General features: G+C 29.9%; 2 protein-coding genes and 1 long non-coding RNA gene across 6 annotated transcripts in view; 1 reads left to right on the top strand and 2 right to left on the bottom strand.

Annotated features, from left to right (window-relative positions):
* Positions 1-20,485, bottom strand: part of LOC111679248 (plexin domain-containing protein 2) — a 43,510-nt gene extending 23,025 nt beyond the window's left edge. For all 4 annotated transcript variants that reach the window (XM_046946461.1, XM_023440780.2, XM_046946462.1 and 1 more), the window contains exon 1: positions 20,350-20,485. In XM_046946461.1, the coding sequence (XP_046802417.1) occupies positions 20,350-20,443 (94 nt within the window). In that variant the 5' untranslated portion in view covers positions 20,444-20,485. The remainder of the gene's footprint in view (positions 1-20,349) is intronic.
* Positions 19,074-20,334, bottom strand: LOC124418832. Its single transcript, XR_006940250.1, has 2 exons — positions 19,677-20,334; positions 19,074-19,603 (listed from the first exon to the last, which is right to left on the bottom strand). It is a non-coding gene; the product is annotated as an uncharacterized LOC124418832 (long non-coding RNA).
* Positions 20,486-21,123: 638 nt separating the features above from the next.
* Positions 21,124-23,994, top strand: LOC111679256 (protein arginine N-methyltransferase 1-B-like). Its single transcript, XM_023440792.2, has 2 exons — positions 21,124-22,153; positions 22,248-23,994. Exons 1-2 carry the CDS (start codon positions 21,422-21,424, stop codon positions 22,974-22,976), a joined length of 1,461 nt encoding a protein of 486 aa, XP_023296560.2. The 5' UTR covers positions 21,124-21,421; the 3' UTR covers positions 22,977-23,994.
* Positions 23,995-26,809: the final 2,815 nt, after the last annotated feature.

The following is a 26,809-nucleotide window of genomic DNA, read 5'->3' as shown; positions in this document are numbered from 1 at the left end:
GTAATATTTACAAAAATTTCGTGAATAATACGAAATATTATTTAATAAAACCCTTTTCTATTTTTACGAAACTACGAAAACCTTTCGTAATATTTTTTTTTAAATTTTAGCGAAATTAAACATAATGATATTAAATATATTATGATTAAATAAAACTACAACATTTTCATAAAATTTAAGAAAAAGTATAATATTATTCACGAATTATTTTCATAAAAAAATTTAAAATTCGTGTGGAGAATACTTTTGAACTAAAATTAGAAAATTTATTTTAAAATGAACAAAAATGTTTAAATAAATTAATATTTCGTAAATTTTACCATATTTATTCAAAATTCCCTATTTTCAATTTATGTAAATTAATTTTTTCAAGAATTATTTGCATTATACTAAAATATTTCGTACAATTTCGTATATATTACAAAAGAAAATCGTGGTGCGAAATTTTCAGTGTAGTTTTTTTTTGAATCAAAGAATTTGCTACAAAATGGCATCGATTTATTGTTGCATATTTTGTTATAAATGCATAACTTGCATATTATGCTTTAAATTGCATATATTTTGCATATTTGCAATATTTTTGTAGCATATTTTTAAATTTTTCGAAAACAAATTGTTTTGTTTTCTCTGTATTTCATATTTTTATAACATATTTGATATTTTCATATTCAGATTTTTTAAATTAGTATCAAAAAATTTCGAATACTGGGTTCTATAAATACTATTTTACATAGTTTGTGCATAGTTTGTAACGTCCAAAATATTGGTCCTTAAAATATCGGTTCAGTATATAATTTCTGAGTCTGTCCATCTGTGTGTCCATATAAAAAGATAAATTGATGAACTTTTGTTCTTACATCACTCTCACGTCCATAATTCGAACTTGTTTACATTGCATATCACCTCTGAACTCGTTTTTTTATGACAGTAATTAGCGTTAAAGTAATTTTCGCAAGGACAGATTTTGGCTCTCATAAAACTTATGTGTGTCAAATTTCGTCAATATATTGCAATTTTTAAGCCAGTAATAAGCTTTATAGTCATTTATGGCTCGATCCTAAAAAATTGGGTAGATCGGGTTTGGTTCATAAGAAACTTAATTGTACCGAATTTCATCGCTATGTAATGTAATTTTTAGGCCAGTAATGAGTGTCAAAGTAATTTTTGAAGGAGACCTTGGGGTCAATTATAGACCTATCCATATAAAATTTAGTAGAGAGATTTTGACTCGCATGAAATGTGTATTGAATTTCATTGCATTATTCTTACTATTAAGACAGTAATGAACGTTTTAGTGATTTTCCGAAGGAGACCTTATATGGGGGGTAGGATCCAATGGTAGAGAGGTTTTGGTTTGTGAGAAACTTACTTATATCGAATTTCATTGCTATACTCTTTTAAAGCAGTTATGCTTGTTAAAGCTGTTTTTTTGAGGTTCAATTTTATGGGTGCTATCCGAAAAAGTTGACCGATATTGCCCATTTCCAACCTTAGCAATAGAGAATAATAATGCGAAATTTCACCTGTCTAGCTCCTCCCGTGTTGATTCGTAGCAAAAAAAAAACTTGACTTTTTGAGATTAGTCTGATTTTTTCCTACAAGTCGATTTTCTGGAACAAAAAGTTGATTTTAACTTCTTTCGTCAAAAAGTCGATTGTTTGAAAAGTCGATTTAGGACATTAATCAAAAGGTAAAGTAATATCAAACCAAAATTAATAGGTGTACAAATTTCAAAAGTAAAGTTTTTGTATTTTGTTAAGCGAATGCAATGTAGATAAAATAAGCATTTGTCAAAAGTTATTTATACCCTACACCACTATAGTGGGGAGTCGATTAAGACATGTCCGTCCGTCTGTCCAGCTGTCTGGCTGGCTGTCCATGTAATCCTTGTGCGCAAGGTACAGGCCGCAATTTTCAAGATAATTTGATGAAATTTGGACCTAGCATGTTTTTGGCACAGGGACGAAGCCTATTGAAAATGCTTGAAATCGGTCCATTACTTCACCTAGCCCCCATACAACCGTACTCCCGATTTGAACTTTTTATGACATAATTACGTCAAATATTCTGCTATCTCTCTAAAATTGGTACAAATAAGTTTTATATAAGTATAAATGACACTGCAGATTTTCTTAAGGCTCGGCCCTTATTTGACCCTAGCCCCCATACAAACCCCCCTTCAAAAATGTCTTAAACGACTAAAATTGACTTGTAACCATTTGTATCTCAATGAAACTCAACAAAACTAACTGTTATTTAAAAATATATCCTTTTCCCAAATTTACCGAGGATCGTTCCATATTTGACCTATATAAAGCCTCATTTAGAAATTTTAGTTTTTTATCAATAAATTGCTTAAATATTTTGGAATTATGGCAATATTCAACATAAAAGTTTCTTTATAAAAAAAAATAAAAAGTAAAAATTTTGAAAATATACTCATGGTGTAGTGTATTATATGGTCGGCCATGCCCGACTATACTTTCCTACTTGTTTTGATATATAGAGATCATAGCAAAAGTGCGCCAAATCCATGGGATATCCGTAGATTTCAACAATCTTTAAAGGAATTTCACCTAAAACACATTTGGTGATCACTGATCAGTCAATAAATGTTATCAGATGTAATTTGTAGTATAATTCACTAAACAAACAATACGAAAATGTAGATAGCTTTCTTTGCTTCTATAGCTACTAATTACTAATTACTTGTGGTTATAATTAGAAATTTATTTGTATATACATATAAACCTTTAAACAGCGTATGTATTTTTTTGTTTATTTAACTTTATCTTATCAGAACATTGTTTTTGTTTGCCATATAAATATTCCAGTCATTTGATATAGACAAAAAATCTTGATTATTCTTGATGATTGATTGATGATAAAAGGAAACATATTTAGTATGTGATAATAATTTATATACATAGAAATATATGAATTAGTATAATTTTAATACAAAAAAATATTAAATCCCAGAGCCATCATTAAATGGCACCAGGCTTTGATTAATAAATAAATATTGATTTAGTGTTGTTAACCTAATCTTTACTTAAAGACAAACAAACTAGAGTGCACCTAAATATAAACAGGAAAATCATAGGTATTATTACTTTTCAATGACAAATACATACCATCTGCATTACTAAGAAGGAGCCTATTAATTACTTACAAATAACTTTATATGTAAGTATCTTTTATTCTTTATATTTTGTTTTCAACTCATTATAAGCAAGTTTTCGTGGTAAGTACTTATACGACTACATATTTGTAAGTGAGCGTGGTAAGTGTTAAATAATGGAAATTAATCACTTACTTGGTAATCAAGATTTTTGTTGAGTATGTCATTTTTGTATAAATGTAACATTTTCTTTTCCTTTTAAGAATGTTAAAAATAAAAACAATTATTTATTTTTCACAAATAATTAAATAAGTACATATTTGTAAATAGCATTTTAATTTGAATTGTCAGATTGAAAACTCGTTTTATATTTGCAATTAAATACTTAACAACAAACTAAACAATGTTATTTTTCTAATAACACAAAATTCTTTATACTCTGTAGGCCTCATTGACCTGACCACAAAACCATACACTATGTTAGATAAATATAGGACACTTAGTTGAATAGACCACAAAACGTTTTGAAACTCATTAAATCGATTTTTTTTAATCTCTGTACGCCTCACTTTTCCTTTTCGTAGTTGCAGTTTAACTATTTAAAAACAAAAACAAATTTTTAAAGTACTTTAGGTCACATAAAAAAGTATATAAAGTTTATTTTCAAATAAACTGCAAAAGATTTGTAAAAAAAAAAAAAATTTTTTATTTGCTCATAAACAACTTGAAATCTAGTGAAAATATATAAGTTTGAATGTAATGAAGATAGGGGAATATCGGTTAGTATGCGAATTTATTATACACTACATTTTTTAAGACCAAAGCTACTCTGCTAAATTGAATAAAGAAGTCTCTTTGGGCGGGTTTTTCTGATAAAGATAATCTTCATTATTTGGTTAAACCTGGTTTAATATATATTTTAAGTTTTTTAGTAATCAGTAATCTTATTATCTTAGTTTAACTAAGTGAGATAATATAATCAACAAAAACAATAAAATAATGAATCCGGATGAAGAAAACCCTAATATTTTATGAAAATAGTAATTTTCTGATTTGTTTTATCAATATTATTATTGTTTAAAACGTTTATTTTAATATTTTCTAAAATTTTATAAAAGTAATATTTATATTTGCACAAACAGCTGTTTATTGTTTATGTTTTTCACTGAAAATTTGGCATTACTAACATAGTTAAACTTAAATTCATAACTGAAAAACACAACCATTGGTTAAAGTCCGACCAAATTTGTCCCGAGTTTAATTTAGCAGCATGTTAAGCGAAGTTTAACCAAGTAGTAAAAAATCCGCCCTTAGTATTTATACGTTGCTTCTAGGGGAAGGCAATTAAACGTGGAACCCATATCTGTGTTATATTATTCTGAGAATGTTATCCAGTTAAGCTTAGATGTCGAATAAGGACGAGCTTTTCTGATAAAGATAATCTTCATTCTTTGGTTAAACCTGGTTTAACATATGTTTCGTGTTTTTCAGTTATCAGTAAAGTTACTTATTATCTTAGTTTAACTGAGTGTAATTGGTTAATTAAACTCAAGTTATAAGTGAGAAAACACAATTAACAAAAACAATAAAACAATGATTTCGGAAGAACAAAAACATAATATTTTAAGTAAATTGCAATTTTCTGATTTGTTTTGTTTTATTAATTATTGTTTTAAATGTTTATTTCACATTTTTCCAAAATTTTCCATTTTACAAAAGTATTGTTTGCAAAAAACAGTTGTTCATTGTTTATGTTTTTGAGTGAAAACTTGGCAATACTGAGCTTAAATTTAAAACTGAAAAACACAATTATCGGTTAAAGTCCGTCTAAATTTGTTCCGAGTTTAATCTAACAGCAAGTTAAGCCTAGATTAACTGATTAGTAAGAAACCCGCCCTAAGATGAATAGAGAACTAATGTCCTACATTCTTATTCAGAGTCAAGACATTTTGCTCACAAACTCGGCAATCGTAAATCCATGTAAAAAATCAGAAAATATTGAGATTTCTGTCATGTTTTTAAAAAACAAATGAGCTTTGAATCGTAAAATGACTAAATTAATGTATTTACAATAATCAAACTCCTCGAATGTATTTTTAAAATACTTTTCATTGACACATTCAAAGAACTGGACACCCTTTTAGCATTTAGCGCCATCGAATGCTCGAGTTCTTTATATCTCGGGTACTAATGTCAAGCTGTTTCTGCTTAAGCAATCGCTTACAATTAAAAACAATCGTTTCACATGATCTTTATCAATTAATGATGATCATCAAATAGAGGAAATAAAAGATTGTGTTCAATGCGGCCACTAGACTGCTGAGCTCATATCGAATCTGTAAGTTGAATCGTAATCGATTCATTGATGACATAGTAATCTGTAATCCTTTCGATCGATGCCTATGAATTTCTTCACATAAAGAACGTTTCTAAAAATTTTTCGAGGCTGAAATAGAATGAAATTTACAACATTAAAGTATGAATTAGTGAATCTAGATCAAATAGTTAAGATCTTTTGCACAAATCATATGTGGAGAAATGTTTGCAAAAATCTTCACTGATGATAGTAACAGATGATTCAAAGTTGTTTAACACGATATATTAGCGATAAGGAAAGCAAGTTTTCTTGCTCTTTGGATTAAGAACATTTGTGAGAGTAGTACATTATGATCAAATTTTGTGCTTCGATTTAATTTTCCTATTAAGTTACGCTGCGATCGCAAAAAAGTTGTTTGAAATTCAGAATACCAAAATTGCCCAACAGAGAAAATTTCAATACAAATTGAAATACAGAATAGGAATGATTCAATCAATGGACTCATTGTTTACAAACATTTCAAAAGTGTTACATATTTCAAAACATATTTAACATTACAATTCATTTGTATCGATCTATGATGAAAAAATAAAAACTATTTGTACATAAAAGTATAAAATTATAACGCTAAAACTGAACTAGTATAACAAACGTGTTGATGAGGTCTTTTTGGTCTTTGAGGTCGATGGCGACCTAGAAGACGACTTAAGACACACTACAAAGACTATAGAAAGAAACCAAATAAACAAAAAAACAAATAGAAATAATAAATGAAAAATAAAACTGAAAATTGTAAGGAAAACAACAGTAATAATATAAACAAGAAAATATTGTAATATGTAGACAGAAGAAGAAAATAATGTTTGTATTTATTTATTACTTTTTGTAAATTTATTTACACAATGACCACAACGATTAAAGAAAAAAATACATACATACATATATATGTACTATGTATCTATGTAACTAAACATAAAATAAAACGCAATTGTTTAGATATTAAACTTTTACGAAACAAAACTGAGTAGATATTTCGGTTGCTACCGCGGTTTTACATTTTTAATGGGTGAATGCCGACAGTATAATGAATGACTGTATTATTGTAATTTACCGGTTGAAATAATATTAAACAGTTGTAAATTACAACTAAAGTATACATTTTTTAAAACTTACGACATTTTGCTACAAAAAAAATTCCTTGCTCCCTAATATATAATAGAACCAACCCTAAAGAAATTGCTGGGGAATTTCCAAAATTTGGCTTCTTTGTAAGGATTTACATAGTTATTTAAAGTTTATTAACCTGGCCTATAACAATTTTCAACATGTTATTTATGATTTATAGACGTTGTAATGTTATAACAAGAACAATCGGTTTTGTCCATGCTAGTGCATTAAAAACAAACAACATTTTTACTCTATTTAAATAAAATGTTTTTTTTTTTTTTACAAAATCTAAACAAATAATTGAATGCATGGTTGGTTTACAGAAAAACAAAATAAACAAAACAAATGTTGTATGTAGTAATAGTATGTGGCAATGATAGATATGGATTTATCAGGGATTTGCTATTGGTCTGCAAGTACACAAAGAAAAATATGTGAAAGCAATGCCATGAGTTTTTGCGAATCGTGATCTTGAATTGCAGCTAATGAAATTAAAATAGTCGTATTTCAATTAGTCTTAAGCATGATGGCTAACTACATATTGACTAGATAAACTAGCTTAAAATCGGACTATGTGTTCACCAAAAAAGGGCTTGCTCATTTTAATTTTTAAGCTTCTGAACGTGTAATTCGATCTTGTAAATTCAGACCCAAGGCATTAAAAAGACATCAGGAAAAAGAAATACTGCAGATGCAGAGTCAGAGGTAAAGGCGTTTGAATTAAAAGGTCGGAGTACGGACAAACATTTGAACATGACAAAACTCTTGAAACAATTACGATCACCAACTCACTTAGGGCGAGTTTTTCTGATAAAGATAATCTTCATTCTTTGGTTAAACCTGGTTTAATATATGTTTTGTGTTTTTCAGTTATCAGTAATTTTCTTATTATCTTAGTTTAACTGAGTGTAATTGGCCAATTAAACTGAAGTTATAAGTGAGAAAACACAATAAACAAAAACAATAATTTCGGAAGAACAAAAACTTAATATTTTAAGTAAATTACAATTTTTATTTATGTTGTTTTATTTATTATTTTTTTTAATATTTATTTAATATTTTTGCAAAATTTTCCATTTTACAAAAGTATTGTTTGCAAAAAACAGCTGTCCATTGTTTAAGTTTTTAAGTGAAAAGTTGGCAATACTAACAAAGTTAACTGAGCTTAAATCTAAAACTGAAAAACACAAACATCGGTTAAATTCCGCCTAAATTTGTTCCGAGTTTAATCTAACAGCAAGTTAAGCCTAGTTTAACTGAGGAGTAAGAAATCCGGCCTTAGTGTTCTAGTTTAGTAAGACCTAATAAAGATCATCAAGAAGAAGATCAACGCGAATTAGTGTGTTCTTATTTAAGAAGGCCTAATCAATACTATTTAAGGCGGGTTTCTTTCCACTCTTTTAAACTATGCTTAACTTGGTGATAAGTTAAATTCGGAACAATTTAAGGCGGACTTGTACCGATGATTGTGTTTTCAGTTACGGAATTGCGATCAGTTAACTTTGTTAGTATTGCCAACTTTTTAGTCAAAAACATAAACAATGAACAGCTGTTTTTTGCAAATGTTACTTTTCTCAAATGTAAAATTTAAAAAATACATATAAATAATAATGTTCTAGTTTAGGAAGGGTTAATAAAGATCATCGAGAAGCTTATCAACTCAAATTAGTGATCCCATTTAAAAAGGCCTAATCAAAACCATTTAGAAGTTGTTTTACCGTGTTTAGTAGTAGCTTCTAAAGATTATGTAACCCGACCTAGTATGCAGGGCCAATTTTAATTGTTAGAATTATTTCTGAGTTAATTATAATTACAATAATTAAACATTAAAATTTACTGTCAAAAACGGATTTATTCAAATACTATAGTTCGATACCGTTTTATTTTGAACATTTACGTGTGTAGTTTTTCTTTAAGTGTCAGGTAAACACTTGTACACCGTTATAAACAATTTTTTATTACTAAAAACTTTTGTTTACATTTGTCAAAAAAAGTGTATATAATATTAGGGTAGTCGATTAAAAAATTTTTATGGAAAAATATATTTTTCAAATTTAAAATAATGCGGTGACTGGCCGACGGTAATATTTTGAAAGGCACGCCGCCGCCGACTTCTTTCGGCTCAAAAGCTAAGCCGGCTTAAACGTAGCCGTAGGTTAAATTTCAGAAAAAAATCACCAATTTAAACGGAGTTGCAACTATTTTAAATTCTTATTGTAAATGGAAAATAGTTGCCACACAATATTGTGATAATATTAAACAGGTTTCTATATAACAGACTATTATACAAAGATTTTTCAATATAATAAACGATTATAAGGTCAATTTCTGAAGAAAAAATTAAATTGAGCCGACAATTTAGCCACCGCCGATATTTTCTATAATAAGCCATCACCGCCGACCTAAAAGGGTTGCGCCGCCGCCGCCGATCATTCTGTTATAGAAATGATTATAGTTTAGACTGTAATGAAAACAAAGAAATTTCCATCTAGATTATAGACGATCCAGACTATAGGCAAAACTATAGTTTAGAATATAATCAGAATTATAGTCCAGTTTATACTGCAGAGTATAGACAATGATTTATTCCAGAATATAGACAAGACTTTACTTTAGACTATAAACAATAGGCAGAACTATAGTCTAGACTATTGACAAGATTCTGAACTACAAATGTATATAGCAAAAAAAAAAAAACATAACAATTGAACACCCTACTATGTTAACAAAATAGGTTTATGAAAACAACAACAACGAAAAAACATCTAGTGAATAATTTAGCTAAGAGGAAGTAACAAAACAAATACAACATTCGATTACAATTGATTTTGTTGTAAAAGTAGACAATTAATATTAAAATAATCAAAACTGAAGAGTATCAACGCATTTTGCGTTATTACAACAGTTAGAAATTTTTTAAAAAATTTAATAATAAATTTAAATACAAAAATAAAAATACAATTTAAGTATTAACTAACAATCAAGAAGGGGAAGAAGGTACCGTTTTCTTATTTAAAGAAAACTACATATAATTTATTATTTATTCTATACTTACACAAATTGCATTTACTCAACTAAGTTTTTTTATCTATGAATAATGTTAAGAAACTCATAAATAAAATGTCTGTCTATAAGTAGATTTTTTTTCTATTAAAAATAAATTAAAATGAAAACAAAACAAAGAATTGCATTGATAAGAGTTCAGTAGTATCTACCCATATAATTTAAGTATAAAAACTATGTGTAAAAAAATAATAATGAATAAATAAATTTACTACATTATTTTTGTAATGACAAGAACAGAAAGATCAGAGTAGTAGTACTTTAAGTTAATTAAAGTTTGTAATAATAATAAAAAAGTTTGACAGTGCTATTAAAAAAGGGAAGAGATATAAGATTAACTAGAAAATTTCAATATGTTATAAAACATATGTTTTTATATCATTCTGCTTTAGATATGTATTAAAATAAATCTTTGAAACTAAAACTTTAATAAAATAATGCTATACGCACAATTGGGACGAACGACGAATTTTTCGGAACGAATTTTTGTCGTCAGATATAGAACACACTAAAGTACATGAAAATACGTACAATCAATGCGTATGACGAAATTCCTCATACGTAACGAACTGTGCGATAGGTTTATTTCTATTTCTTACGCAGACGAACGACGAATTTTCTGAAATTTTGCGGTTGTGAGTACAGCTAATGACAATACAATATTATGTTCGAATATTCGAAATTATATTCGAAAATTCGAAGTTATGTCCGAAAAAAATTTTATGCTCTTAATCTGGGTCATAAGAACTAAAAATAAAATTTTCTAAAATTCGAACTTAAGTTCGAAAATTTTTTAAAGCCATTATAACCAGTTCTGGTGGCCTAAATTGTCTGAAATTTGGCAGTCTAGAGTACATTCGATGACACTACAATAATATGTTGAAATATTTAAAATTTAGTTCGAAAATTCGAAAAAATGTTGAAGCTGTTAAAATAATCTCAAAATTGGGGATATTCATGAAAATATAATTTTAGTTCTTTTCGAGCCCAATTTTAGTTCTTTTCGAGGTCAATTTCTTACATTTTCTAATTTCGAAATAATATTCAAATAAATTTAAAACTGTTAAAATTATCTCAAAATCATTGAGATTCACAAAAATATAATTTTTGTTCCTTTTTCTTACTTCTTCCAATTTTGAACAAAAAAATTTTGAAACGAATTCGCAGTACGAATAATTTGATTGTGTTCCATTTGACGAATTTCCGCAACGAATTGTTGTCGACTAGTTCGTCGTGCTATACGAAATTCGTCGTTCGTCCCAATTGTGCGTATACCATAAAATCGAAAAAGTTGAAATTTTGAAATTTCCAAACAAAAATAATATTCAAAAGTAAATTTATATATTTTTAATTAATACACATAATAGGAGCTGCAATCGAATTTCAAATCAATCAATAATAAAAACACACTTATTTTAATAACAAATAATTGGTTTCATTAATAAATAAGCGGAAACACATAAAAACCTATTCTTACTGTAAAGGTTAAGGTTTATTTTGTTTTTTATTATTACCGTTAGAAATAGAAAATGTTTAGAAAATATAAAAGAGGAAACTTACATATAATAAAAATTGACCTCTTTGTCATACAATTGTGTCACTTTAGGTAAACCTTGTTATTAATTAGTCACTTCTGGTACAAATAATAAATCAATAGTAGTTTGCAAATATTGTTTGTTGTAAAAGTATTTGAAAAAAAGTGAAATTTGTATTATTGTCATTTTCAGCGATTATACATATAGTATATGTACTTTTGTGTAATTTGCGTAAAATTTAGCTATATGACCTTATAAATTAGTTCAAAATATATTTTATATACGTATATAAAACTAAAGACTTTTGACATAAAAATTACATGGTCTAAAAAAAATTTACAAAATGGTCAAACCCCAGGGACTAAGGAACACATAACTAAAGGTTTGAGCTGAACTAAATATAAATCGGAACTTAGTTTTTGGTGTAAAATTTTAAAACTTTCGTTATTTGCCTTATTTAGGGCGAGTTTTTCTGATAAAGATAATCTTCATTCTTTGGTTAAACTTGGTTTAATATATGTTTCGTGTTTTTCAGTTATCAGTAAAGTTACTTATTATCTTAGGGACAATCTATAGGCGAAGGATTAGGGATTAAATTAAAATTAATCCACGAAAGTTGTTTTTGAGTACTTAATTAGTTAATTTTGTTTGATAGTTTAAGCGCCCAATGCAATTGGTTTAAACTTGAGCAAGAAACGCAAAAGTGTAAACAGTGAGGTTTTCTGTTGCTTTGTATGGTAATAAGTGAAGTTTAATCTTTTACTCAAAAACATCAAATTAACATCAGAATCAATTTATTTTTAGATTAACTAATCTGACTATTAATTGGCATTTGATTGCCAACTCAAAAACCCGCTCTTAGTTTAACTGAGTTCAATTGGCCAAATAAACTCAATTTATAAGTGAGAAAACACAATTAACAAAAACAATGATTTCGGAAGAACAAAAACTTAATATTTTAAGTAAATTGCAATTTTCTGATTTGTTTTGTTTTATTTATTATTGTTTTAAATGTTTATTTAACATTTTTCCAAAATTTTCCATTTTACAAAAGTATTGTTTGCAAAAAACAGCTGTTCATTGTTTATTTTTTTGAGTAAAAAGTTGGCAATACTAACAAAGTTAACTGAGCTTAAATACAAAACTGAAAAACACAATCATCGGTTAAAGTCCGCCTAAATTTGTTCCGAGTTTAATCTAACAGCAAGTTAAGCCTAGTTTAACTGAGGAGTAAGAAACCCGCCCTTACAATGTGAAAATTTGTTTATAAAATTTGTTGCTGTTGTAGTTGTAACAGTTCGACTATGGCCAATAGTTTTTTTGTGGGGAAAAAGCTGTTTTTGGAATGACAATATTTGAACTATTATGGCTCTGCGGCGGTTAGTCATGCTGGAGGGAACGGCCAACTTAAGTTGGCTATTCCTGGTAGGGTTCCCCAATTTAGAAGGGTCCACATTGAGCACGATACTAAGAACAACCCTCCCCCATGTTTGATTGCGTCTGTTTTTCTCTATGGGGCGGCTATCAGGCACTCTACACGACCATTTTCCCCTCAGTAAGAGGGGTGGTTTTGGAAAGCATGTCCAGCTGGCTAAATATTTAGCCATACTCTTAATTGTGTAAGTCCGTCCGACTCCACCAGCGTCTGTTTCTCATATAGGGTGGAGGCTGGTGGGCTGCGGCTGTTTCCCAAGTGGGGACGCTACTTAAACCTCACCTGGCATTTGGTTGAAAATGCAACCCATCCACACAGACAATACATGGAAGATAAGGAAGAAGCATGCCCCGCGTACCCGGTCAGGGGCTTCATAATTTTCGGGAACCCTACTCACACGGCATTGATAATAGGCCGTGAAGAATCGAATGCGACTATTACCCAGACTAGTCAGGCGGCCGAATATAAGAAACGAAAAACTAAAGCTGCTTCAGCCCAAACCGCAAAATCAATTGAACACCCTGTTTGTATATGAATAACATTCTGCAATCAAGAGTGATTTTAACCAAATTTAATTTAAATTACTTAAGAATCAAATGAACTGAAAAAAACATTTGATAATTTAGATAACATTTCAAATTTATGTTCAATAATAACCCAGCAAAAATAAAACGAAGTACTTCCAAAAACAAGCCTGCGTTAAAATCATCACCTCTCAACGTTAAATTCTACTTTTTTGCTTCTTTAGATGTTCTTTTTTTGCTGGGCAAAGTTGCTTTTCAAACAAACCTCGCATTATAATGTATAACCATAATTGTGCAGTTTTAATAAAAATAATTTCAAGTAATTGCATTAAATATTTTGTATAAATTTCAATTTTTTGCTTTGATTCAATTTGGTACAATTTTTGTCTAGAGCTAATTACCAGAAAAGGGTACTTTAAAAAGTTGTGTTATTAAAAACATATTTAAATGAATTTGTTCTATGACAAGTGTCTTTCTCAAACCTCAGAAACAAAGAACTAGTTCTGTTACAGTTATTTGAAAGCGACTCATTTGGATCTATAAAACAATAAACCTACATATCGTATTCAATTCTATTTCTCTAGAAATTTTTAAAATAATAAATATAAAATCCAAATCTTAGAAAAAATATGATTTTTTTAAAAAACCCTGTGTTTAAAATGTTATTTTACAAATTAATGATTTGTACAGGTGTATAATATTACATTTATGAAGCATACTTCGACAGAGTTCTTCTTCGCTCTACAACACTCCGCTTAAAAACTAATTAACCAGTATTTTCTAAATAAATATACAAATATCTTGTTAATGTTTGATATCGTGTATCAAATTTCTCAATTGACACACATCTACAATGACGAAGCACTCGCTCTCTAACGTACACATTTCATCATCAGAGACAAAAACAGTGAGAACAGCAGCAGCAGCAACAACAACAACAGCAATATTATAGTAGATGTTCCATTTACCGAGTTAGTAAATTATATTGTTGATATTGTTGTTGTTGTTGTTTTTGAGTCTTCAATTATTCTCGAACGTGCATAAAAATTTTAATTTAAGCCACTTAACAATTTCTTATTTAATTTGTTTTATTTTTCTCATTTGTTGTTGTTTTTGTTGTTTTTGATATAAAGACGCAATTTTATTTAAATTATTCTTATATGAACAAACATATAAAAAAATATTTTATTTTAAATAGTTGTTGATGAAACCCCTTTGTTTTTTCGTTCTGTTCATAAGGCCATTAGCTCTTACAGAGATGCTTCTCCATTATGATTCGTTCCAATAGATGAGCATGAATGCTGTTGCTGATGTTATTACTTGCACAAATAGTGCTGATGCATACAAGTTATTGGAATTATTTAATATGATGGACAGACGGACTGCTTGCACATGCATCCAAATGGGTTGGTTACTAACTATGCCCATTCATTTGGATGACAGTGTTTTGTTTGAATTTAATGTAAACAATATTCAATTTTTCTTATTCAATAATTTTTTCCACCACATATGAAACACATTTCGTGGTTTTTAATTACAGAACTTACAAGGGATTGTGTCTTATTTTGGTTGATTGAGAATAAGGAATGTATTTAGTTTGTTTAATAATTATGTGTTTAAAAACAATGTTAACGTTTTGACAGGAGGACTGTTGTTGCAACAGGTCGGCTGTAACTGGATGTTCTTCCAGAACTAATAATAGACCAGGTTGTTTGATTCCGGAGGATTCATGCACTTAGATGTGCACTTTTGAAATACCCAGTGGGAATCTAGTTTCAATTGTTTATCAGATTTATGGTAATGGAATTTTCTGTCCATCACAGCAACTATCCTTCAAAGTAGCGTTTGGTTTTAGGATAAGTTTAAGTTGTTTGCAAATAATTTGCTACAAATATGTGTTCTGCTCCAGCTATCGAGCTACCTAACTTTAGCCGAGAGAAGCAACAGTTCCTTCAACATACTTTTAACCAATGAGAATTCTGATGTTTCTTCAGAGTGAGAATTCGTATGTGTTTTTTTCTTCCTTTATATAATTATATCACATTGACGCATCCAGCTCTTTTAAGTGAGTAGTTGGATGTTCCCAGACAGAAAATAATGCTTAAAACAAGTATGAATGTATAGTCAGGCGTAGCCGGCCATATGATACCCTACACCAGTCAGTATGTATGTTAAAAATGGGGATTAATAAAAAAAAATAAAGCATTTGGTTTGTTTTTTTAACTTTATTTCGGAATAAAAGAGATTTTTTAAGAGGGCTCAAAGGGGAGTAGGGTAAAATATGGCCCTATCCTTAAAAATGTTGGTAGGGGGACGTAAGTCTTCTTCAATATTATTTATGTAGAATTTAAAAGTGTTATTGGTGTTTGTAAGTGAATTTTGACCTTTAAGTCATTTTCTGAAGGGGAGTTTGTATGGGGGATAGGGTCAAATGAAGCCCGATCATTACAAAAATCGGTAGTGTCATTTAAAGTTCTATAAAACTATGTTTTGTCGACTTTTGTTAATATAACAGATTATAAGCCAAAAGGCCCTATTTGGGGGGTACGGTTGTATGGGGGCTAGTCGAAATAGGGGACCGATTTTAACCATTGTCAAAAGGCTTCCTTGGCGTCCTTGGGCCAAAAGAAGCGTGTGTGCCAAATTTCATCCAATTATCTTGAAAACTGCGGCCTGTACCTTGCGCACAAGGTTTACATGGACAGCAAGCCAACCAGACGGACGGACGGGTATAGCTTCATCGACTCAGAAAATGATTCTAAGCCGATTGGTATATTTTAAAGTGGGTATAGGACGAATATTTGTGTATGTTACAAACATCAGCACAAACCCAATATACCCTCCCCACTAAAGTGTTGTAGGGTATAAAGACGTATAAGCATACTCAGGATTGACAAACTAAACGTGAAGAATATCTGGCAGATGCAGAAATGTCGTTCGTACGTTTCTCCCAGATCTGAGACTGAACAAAATGTACCACGTCTAAGAACAAGTTCCAAGTTCAAGAATAGCCAATGAATATCTGCCTAGGGACAGCTTTATTGAAATACTTTTGATGTGTTTTATGAATTATTTTGGAATTTAATGATTACAACTTAATTGACAAGGAATGTTTATATCTTTTTTTTAACTTAAGTAGTAATTACCAATTCTTAAGCATTTATTCATATTATTTTTTTTTTATTTTTAGCTTAAACATTATTTTAAAACACTGACATTTTTTCCTTATTGCATATGATTGTGTTTATTGTCATCATCATTCATCGTTCGTCATCAACAACATCATCACTACCGCCATGACTGCCACCGCCAGCAATAACCAGCAATGTAAGTGCACAATATTGCTGTTGATAGTAGGCAGTAAAAGCAGCAGCAGCAGTAGTAGTAGTAGTGTTCTAGCAGCTTAATGGTAGTGTTGTTGTTGACTATATCATCCAACTAAATAAACCAACCGAACTAACTAAAAACATTCATTGCTTGAAATACTGTAGTAGTACACAAGTATGAGTACCATTACAACCACTACAGCAGCAGTAAGGAAATCAACTAGTAATACACATTATAACTTAGCCAGCTAGTACCAGTACGGCTAGTTAATCATATATATATCTGCTTGTCGGTCTTTTCTCTCTATAAATCTATATGTCTGTCTGTCTGTTCGACCAACCGCCTCTGTCTATCCATCTGGTCAAGCATCCATCCATTAAATGTTATAGAAACAAATAAATAAAAATAAAACAAAACCGCACCAAACTAAAAAAAACTTTCTGTCTCATACAGCATTTGGTTATGGCACTAGCAAGTACTATACAAGTACCAGTCGTACAAACAACAAATGTAATAGTACTAGTGCACTTCCACGACTGAGACTTTAGTTGATCTTGTGTTCATGGCGAGTGTTACAAATTGTTTTATATTACAAGTGTTTAAATATTCCAAGCATAGTGTATCTCTATGTAATCGGTTTGTATATTTAGTATTTCTTTTAGTTATGATTTGCTGTTGTATTTTTATGAATAAATCTCTAACACTTAAACACTTGAGAAAGTCGTTTAAGGATGAACACTTGAATATTACTAGTTTTCTAGTTTTTTTTTTTTTTCTTTTTCTGGGGCCATTACTATCGAGTAGTTCTAAAAAATTTCATAGCAGAAAATTATTTGTTAAATATTGCAAATGAATTTTGGCTTAAAGCCAAACATTAGGTTTAAGCTCTTGTTACAATTTTATAATTGACTTTGACTGTATTATTCTTATTTTTAGGTTTGATAGATAAACGGGTCAATAAAATTGTATAAAAATTGCATTGTACGATATCTAAGTAAATACAAAATTTTTTAAAATAATTTCAAACTTTTTTTGAAAAAATGTTGTTGTACATTCCTGAAAAAATGATAACAAATTTTGACGTAAACTATAGTTTTAAGCTATAAGTTAAGATAGATGACTCGATGTAGAAAAAAGTTATAACAGAGTTTAAGCCTTTTTTTGGAGTCGAAATATTCGATTTTCAAGCCATATAAAAACGTTATAATAAAAAATGTCTTCACGCTCTAATACCACAAATATGGACAAAACATGGTTTTATCAAACTTAATATCCATTTTCATATAATAGGTACATTAATTTCAGATTAGGATTCAGAATTACTTAACACTTAGCCTCTGAGTTAAAATATTTGTTTGTCAGATTACTTTTACTTTCAAATTATTGAAATCTATAACGTTACTTTATTAGATTTGAAACAAGAGTTAGAAAATTAAAAACCTGAATTTAAAAAGGTATTGACTGTAAATATTTAATATTTCCCTTAAGTTTTATCATTTAAAACACACGTACATGGGACAAGTCTATTGCTGAACTCGTTTGGTTAAGACATTTTAAGACTACGATTGGTTACTTCTAATTAACCAAGTAATTCTCTCCCAGAAAAAACTTACATTGAAAAGTAATGATATACGCACAATTGGGACGAACGACGAATTTCGTATAGCACGACGAACTAGTCGACAACAATTCGTTGCGTAAATTCGTCAAATGGAACACAATCAAATTATTCGTACTGCGAATTCGTTTCAAAATTTGTTTGTTCGAAATTAAAAAAAGTAAGAAAAAGGAACAAAAATTATATTTTTGTGAATCTCCACGATTTTGAGATAATTTTAACAGCTTTAAAATTTATTCGAATATTATTTCGAAATTAGAAAATGTGAGAAATAGGCCTCGAAAAGAACTAAAATTGTCTTCAAAAACAACTAAAATTATATTTTCGAGAATATCCCCAATTTTGAGATTATTTTAACAGCTTCAACATTTTTTCGAACATTATTTCGAATATTCGAACTTAATTTTAAATATTTCAACATATTATTGTCATCGAATGTACTCTAGACGGCAAATTTCAGACAAGTTGGGCCAACAGAACTGGTTTTAATGGCTTAAAAAAATTTTCGAACTTAAGTTCGAATTTTCGAAAATTTTATTTTTAGTTCTTATGACCCAGAAATTATTTTAAGAGCATAAAAATTTTTTCGAACATAACTTCGAATTTTCGAATATAATTTCGAATATTCGAACATAATATTGTAAAACAATTTTCCCCAATTAATTCGTCGTTCGTCTGCGTAAGAAATAGAAATAAACCTATCGCACAGATCGTTACGAATGATGAATTTCGTCATACGCATTGATTGTGCGTATACTTTAGTGTGTTCTATATCTGACGACAAAAATTCGTTCCGAAAAATTCGTCGTTCGTCCCAATTGTGCGTATAGCATAATGTGTTAAAATGCTAATAAAGGAGGCAAGTAATTCTCCCTTGCTCACAAATTGGCTGCTAAAGAAGTATATTTTACTTACAAAGAAGTTGTTGAGTAAGTAATTCTGTTTTTAATAATAAAAAGTAAACAGTGCACCTCATTTTCCTTCATTTATTCATAACACGCAATTAAATAAAATATGCAAAAAAAATGACAAAGCGGAAAATAAAGTACTTTGATATCAGATTAAAAGAAAGTTATTACTCAAGTACTTCATAGAGATGCAAAAGGCAAGTATATAGTCATTGAAAAGTAAGTGGTTATGGAACTACAACCCATTACTTAGATTTTGCTGGGTTATCGAGCAATATTATTAAAAAAAAATTAGGTAAAACAAATGATTTTATATTAACCCCTTTATTCACAAACAACATTTTTATTTTATAAAATGTTTATAAAACAAAATTTCCGTACAAAATCTAATATATAAACCGTTTAAAAAATTAAAAATTTTGTTTGTAAATAAGGGAATAAATCTATATAAAAAATGCAAACACTTTACAACACTATTTTAAATGCATTCTTTACAACTCTCTAAAGAATTATCACAGATTAAAAACAACAATACAGCAGCAAAATAAAAAAAACACCGACTGTCAAATCATTCAATTTTTGTTGTTTCTAAAGAAAAAATATAGAAAACAAAATAAACAGTGACGATATAATAATTTCAATTAGTTTTTATTAACATTACTTGACACACGAAAGCAGCTAAATACCAGTAGTTTTATATAAAGAAGAAAATACCCCTACATAACTCGACAAATAATAAAATAGACTACACTACCATCGAAAGAATTTCGTCAATGACCCGTCTGCTTAAATTACATTTTTGTTGTTTAATTTTGCTTTTATATTTTCGATTTTCGTTTTACATTTTACGTTTTATATTCGTTATTTTTTTATACGGTAAAATATTTTCATTTGTTGGCATTTTTTGTTTTCGTTATTGCTGCGTTTTAATTTTTTTGTTGCTATTTTAATATTCACTAATTATTTATTATTTATTTGGTAAATTGTTAAAAACCTCCACAAATTTTTTTTTTGTTAATTTATTATTTTTTTTTTAATTTTTTCTTTTTGTTTATAAAAACGTCAAAAAAATCAACATATACGAAGAAGAGGAAGAGCATAACTGGTTGATGACGATGTTGATAATGAAGTTGTTAATTAAGTTGAAATTTAATTAAAGAAACAAAGTCAACAATAGATATTAAGAAAAAAACTAAAGTCCAATAACACCAAATGGAAATGTTTCACATATAAAATCTTTAAGTTTTATTTAAATTTTTTTATTTCTACGAAGTCTTTCGAACACAATTTATTGAATTTATTACAGGTATTTGTTTTATTATTTATACACTTACTTTCATATTGTGGATTTGTTGCACATAGATTTATATTGTAAATAACTAGAAAAACTGTTAAAATTCCGATTGAACGAGCACCGACTTTCGCCATTTTTGATAAACTGAAGAACGAAGTAAAATTTGAGAAAAAAAATACTCGAAACGAGCCCAGCGACGACAAAAATTAACGACGGCGGCAACTGGCACTAAATATATCGACGGCGTCTTAAAAACGACTGTAAGCCGGCTATGTTTTCAACTAAGTTTAATTTTCAAATTTTCAACGATTTTAAATAAAAAAGGGAATCCGAGAGATCAGAAAGTGGATTTTGGAAGCAAATATATTGTTTATAACTCCTTGATTAGACAAATATTTATTATGCTATACGTCAAATTGTTATCGTGATAAACAATTAGCAGGTATAGACAGCATTTATTGGCGTATAGCGTCGTTATGTCAAAAAAAAAAAAACTTCATTGTATTGTAAAATTTGCATAGAATTCTGTGTTTGTGCAATTAAAATAAATTTTTACCATAAGTTTAGGTGAAATTAGTGTTAATATACAAAATTTGCATTAAATTTTTCACTGTTCCTGAAAATATAGCATTACTTCAGGAAACTTTTCTATGTGTTGTCATGATAAAATCAGCATTTTGTTTAACATAAACAAAAAACTGAAGATTTTTCTGCCGACGTTTTGTCAAGTTCTGTGATAAGAAATATTTGTCTAATATAGACATGGGGTAACAACAAAACAGAGCAATCACAAAAGTTGTGTGAGAAATTATGCAGGGATGGATAAAAAATTCTTAAAAATTAAAAACAAATCTTTTCCCCAAGTTTTACGAGGATCGAAAATCATTTACATTAAGAAAAACAAAGATATTTTATTTATTTATTTGTTTATTCATCTTGAAAGTATTAAACGAAATCCTCTTTGAAAAGCCTCTCTTTTCCATTGTCAAATTAACCGTTTTTATTTTTTTAACTTGGCAATACTTTTCAATAAAACAAATTTAAAAAGAATCTTCCTGTCGACAATTAAAAACACATCCATTAAACTATTACCTCTCCACTGCATTCTCATCATGAATTCTAATGAAAACTCCAAAAAGAAGACCCAAAACGTTAAAAAACCACCTGTGCAAAGTGATAAAAATGATTCTGGCCATGGAGGCAGTGATACAACCTATACCGCTTCCACCCCCACACCAGTGGAGACAATGACTTCAAGAGATTTTCATTTAGATTATAATGCCCATGTCGAAATGATGAATCAAATGCTTAAGGACACCGTACGTATTGACAATTTCAAGGCGGCCATACTGCACAATAAACATTTGTTTAAAGGAAAATGTGTTTTGAACATTGGCTGTGGCACCGGCATTTTCGCCCTGTTTGCCGCCAAGGCTGGTGCTGCGAAAGTTTTTGCTGTAGATCCTTCAAATGTTGTCTATTACACTCGTCAAATTGTACAGGCCAATGGGTTCGAGGGTGTGATTGAAGTCATTAAGGGTAAAATAGAAGAAATAGATTTGCCGGTAAAGGAGGTGGATATTATAGTTTGTGATTGGATGGGATATGCTTTGCTGTATCAAGCGATTTGTGATTCTGTTATTTATGCTCGTGATAAGTGGTTGAGAAAGCCAGGTGGTTTAATATTTCCCGATCAAGGTAAATTGTATATGGTGGCTTTGGAGGATACTAAACATAAAAATGGTAACATCAATTGGTGGTCAAATGTGTATGGTTTCAATATGAGATGTTTGCGTGAGGTGGCTTTAATTGAACCACGCTATCAAAGTATTCGACCAGATCAGGTGAGCAAAAAATATTTACAAATAGGGAATTGTCCTATTGCTTCAGATTAGTTAGTTTTTTAATCACTAATTCTTTACTTTTCTGTCTTTACAGGTTATGAGTAAACAATTTCCCATTAAATCATTAAATCTCAATACAGCTACTCAAGATGATCTCAAATTTCGCAGTAAATTTATGTTGCCCATACAAAAGACAGGACATATGGACGGTATAGCTCTTTATTTTCATGTATATTTTACAAAATCTCATACCCCTTTGGGATTTAGTACGGATCCCTGGTCACCACGTACCAATTGGTTACAAACCATATTATTTTTCGATCAATCATTAGCCATCAATTCTGGTTCTTTATATTACGGTGGTATAGAATTCATACCAAAAGATGGTACTAATCTTAATGATATAACTGTAAATTTGGAAATGTTAATGGGTGATCCCACACAAGCCGATATCGAAGTTGAAATGTCTTGGCATTTTAAATTAGCTGCTGCAGCAGCCGTAGCGAACAGTGAAAGTAAAGCTAAAACCTTAGACAATAATAAAGATAAGTGTAATAGTTTAAAGCCAATTAAGAAACCAAATATTGAAGAAAATTCAAATAATAATCACAAAAATGTATCTAAATTATCTAATGATATAACAAAAGTGCCTAAAACTCCTAATAATAGTAATCAAAATAATTTAACAAATCAAAATTCGATTATATGCTCGGGTCGTGTAGTGACCACGGATAACCTAAACAACACCATAACAATTGGCAAATTGAATTATCCTTGTCGCAAGAATAAACGCAATAAAAGTAAGTACCCAAAAAAGGGTTAATTGTTTCCTTTTCTACAGTTTTTTTTTTTGTTAAGTTTACGCAGTTAATAATTAATTATTAACTTGAATGTTCATTAACTTGCTATGTTTTGTTATTTGTTTAAGATTTTTTTATTAATGTTTTGTTTAATTAGCAAAACTTTATTGTTATTTATTTTTTAATTTATTATTATTTTTTGTAATGAAGTACATAATTTAAAGGATTTTATTTAAACTTTTATCAATTAAAAATAGCAAGTTAATGAATATGTAAAAACTGTTTTCCTTTTCAATATTTTTTAGATGATTTCTTTTAATTTTATTAGTTTTGTTTTGCATTTCCAAACATGAAATTTGTTTAACCATTTTAAATTTCTTTCTAAAATGACCTAATTTTTTGTAAATCTTTTGTATTTTAAACTAGAATTTTTAAAATTCCTAATATTAGTTGCGATGAGTTTTCGCTTTGCAAAGCAACAACTTTCTTTAAAAAAAATGAATAGATTGTAAAGTTTCGATTTACAGATCAGGTCTAAATAGACGTTTTATTTAATTATTATACAAACAACTGCAACAAATATTATTGCAAAAATAAAAAAACTATAAAATGAATATAATAAATGAAGGAAATATATAAAATTTTTACAAAAAATCCCTTAAAAGTTACAAAAAATGAATTCATTAAACCAAGCAAATTATACATAAATTTATACAAAAAATTAAACATTGAATTTTTAAAAATAATGAATTTGTAAAAACTAAATACAAAACTGTTATAATACTTTTGGAAAGTATTTAGCAAATAAATTGTAGAAAAACAACTTTTTTGTACATACAATATCGTGAAATGGTGGTTCTATGAAAAATTTATAAATAAAATGTGAAATTTGAATTATCTATACAAAACAGCCACATAATTAAAATCGAAATATCGTTTTAATACAAAATCTTTTAAAGCTGTGAATGAAGTTTTATCAATATATTGTAGTGTGATATAATTGTATTTTATTTTTTTTAAATAAAAATTCAATATTTCAAATTTGCTTTTATCAAAAAATATTTTATTTATGCAGTTGACGACGATAAGTTTATGGACATTTACAAAATTTAATTAAATCTAAACTAAGTTAAGTAAGGTAGTGTTATACACCGTAGAAACGATGTATGACCACTCGGATACCATAAGGTCCATTGTGATTTCCTTCAAGAAAGTGAAGATTCAGAAAACAGAAAAGCCAAAACACTACCACAATACAAGAATGAAAATACAGATAACTACATATAATATATATTTCCTTTATATATAATAAAGGAAATCCATATTCCCCTATAAAGCCTAGTCAAAGAGTTTACTAATTCCCTTGATAAAATCTATTAGACTGCGAGGGTTAAGTCCCGCAATTTCCCCCAATTCGTAATGGAACCTATTCCCTAGCCATTTAGCATGAGGTTCTGTACTCTAGGACATTGGCAAATGATATGCTCGATCGTCTTTACTACCTCCTCATCTTCGCAAAACCTGCAATAGTCCGGTACACTACTGTCCCACTTACTGACAAAGGTTCTAACTGAGCCGTGCCCAGTTAGAATCCCTATTAGAGCCCTTAGACTGCTATCCAGTCCTACAAGTATTTTGGTAGCACCAATATCAAGTTTTGGCCACATGTCCTTTGATATTTTGCAATCCAATCTACTATTCCAGGACTGTTTAGTGATGTCGCGTATTCTTTCGAATATCAACCTATTATAGTGATAAATTATACCATCCTTTCCCTGTCATCTATATCAGGGTTTGAACCTAATCTAGCAATCTAATGACAAACAGTCTCATAATGTCCCTGAGGGCATTTCTACAATCTCCAACTAAATGTAGTTTTAACATTAATAAACTAAACTTTATTATAAAACTACGAAAAATGATTAACGGATTTTGTATTTGTACTCCTACTGTGCAAAATTATTAGGAGTTATTCTTGATAGTAAACTATCATCACAAAATCAACTAAAGCCATATCAGCAATGTGTCTCCTAATCTGAATTAAAAGGCGACAGCAGTTGCAGTGAAGCAATATTCAAAGCAATGTTACCTACACGAGAAGTACCACCTACACGAAGAAACGAACGTCCTCCCAGTCAAGGAACATAATGTCATGTTGACTAAACAGTTCCTACTGGGATGTTAACGGAGGAGTCATCGCAACTTTGTATACAAATACTGCTCTGATATATTCTTGGATATCCCTCAACGTTAGTCGAGTGAGTACACTTGCTCGTTGTGCCCTCATATAGACCCATGCAGAACTACCTATTTCCCTTATTCTCCGACAGCCGGTTCTACGTAGGGCTGTCAACCCTAGCACTAACTACACAACTACCTATTTCCTTAATCTTCATAGACTACAACTGGGTATCCTAGTCTCTGCAAATTTGGTGACCAATGCTAAATGAGAATAAAAATGAGACGTTAACCCATCTTCTCCGTATCTATTCAGACCTTGAAACAGCTAAAACCGAACTGGGGCATGGAAAAATAAATCCAAAAAACAATTGGCCGATCAGTAATAAAATATAGTGTTATATTGTTGTTCTGGTAGCAGCAAATCCCCACTGCTCTTCTTGTTCGCTCTGGTTATCCAAGGCATCATCTATCGGCTATGTCGAAAAGGCTTATTATCGACCAGTCCGACCATCCCGATCTAAGTTGTGTCAACAACACTAGAGTGCGACGTAGTAGGTATCGTTCCTCATTTGCAACGGGTGGGAGACAACCTCCCAGTATAAAACTATCATGGTAGGAATTGATAGAGTCTTCCACCGCTTAGACAGATTCAATGGTGTCTGCTTCGATGAGTGATACCCCTTGGATATATATCCTCAGAGTTCTACTGGCATGTCACCGGAGGAATTATATCAACATTAACATAACACTGTTGGTTGCTCCTCCAATACATGTCAGGAAGGTTCACCGTGTATATGAATCGTAATTCGTTTACATGAAGTCGAAGTGCTTTACGTGAACACCTGACTTGACGGAATATTTCACGTTGATCTTTTTCAACCCCTGGGTAAGCAAAGAGTAACGACTCACCACCGCCCCATTGTGTATCTAAAACGTCGGTGAGTACTCGAACTCTCTAATCTCTTGCCATAGTAGCCCAGTTGGGGAAGGACAGGTGCCATGAGCAAGCTTAATCTAACCGCGCCAAAGGAAAAACCATATATGTCGTCACTTCTGAGATGTTTTTCTCGATTCGTCAACAGCACCTAGGGGACGTAGTTGGTAGTCCGAAACAAGGATCATTTTAATTGATAAAACTTATTTCATTGGTCACAAAGACTCACTGTGATAAATTGAGCATGTTTTAGAGTAGACTCCAACACACTCAACCATGTTGGAAAATCGCTGCGAAATTAAAGAAAATGCAGTGAATATAGAAGCAGAATATCGTTCAGATTCATAGAGACACCATCATTACTACGGTTTCTGGTTACCGCATGAATTTTGGTCGCAGAAACCTTAAGTTGCTCTGGCCCAATGGGTTTATGGACTTATCCTGTAAAAGTAGTCAATTTCTTGGACCTTAATATAACAACACCATTATTAGCTAACTGGAAGTTTAGCTTAGAAACTGACAAATATTAGTTAACGAGTTGAACCAATACTAGTCAACGAGTTGAACCATTTCAGAAGTGAAAAGTTGAAAATAATCGTATTTCTTTCTGCTGTTATTAACATAGTCTCCTAATAATGATTGTATACCAATCATATTTCAGCAATATTCTATTACCATTTAATAAATATATATATTCCAATCTTTTGACCAATTATTAACCAATTCAATAGAAATTTTTTG

Source organism: Lucilia cuprina, chromosome 3 (assembly GCF_022045245.1).
Source record: "Lucilia cuprina isolate Lc7/37 chromosome 3, ASM2204524v1, whole genome shotgun sequence".
Taxonomy (NCBI): Eukaryota; Metazoa; Arthropoda; class Insecta; order Diptera; family Calliphoridae; genus Lucilia; species Lucilia cuprina.
This window is presented reverse-complemented; position numbering and strand designations above follow the sequence as displayed.

Excerpts from the sequence above, each read along its gene's own strand:
- LOC111679256 (XM_023440792.2), top strand. The coding sequence starts at position 21,422 with ATGAATTCTAATGAAAACTCCAAAAAGAAGACCCAAAACGTTAAAAAA. Across the intron at positions 22,154-22,247 it reads AAAGTATTCGACCAGATCAG|GTTATGAGTAAACAATTTCC; the intron begins GTGAGCAAAAAA and ends CTGTCTTTACAG.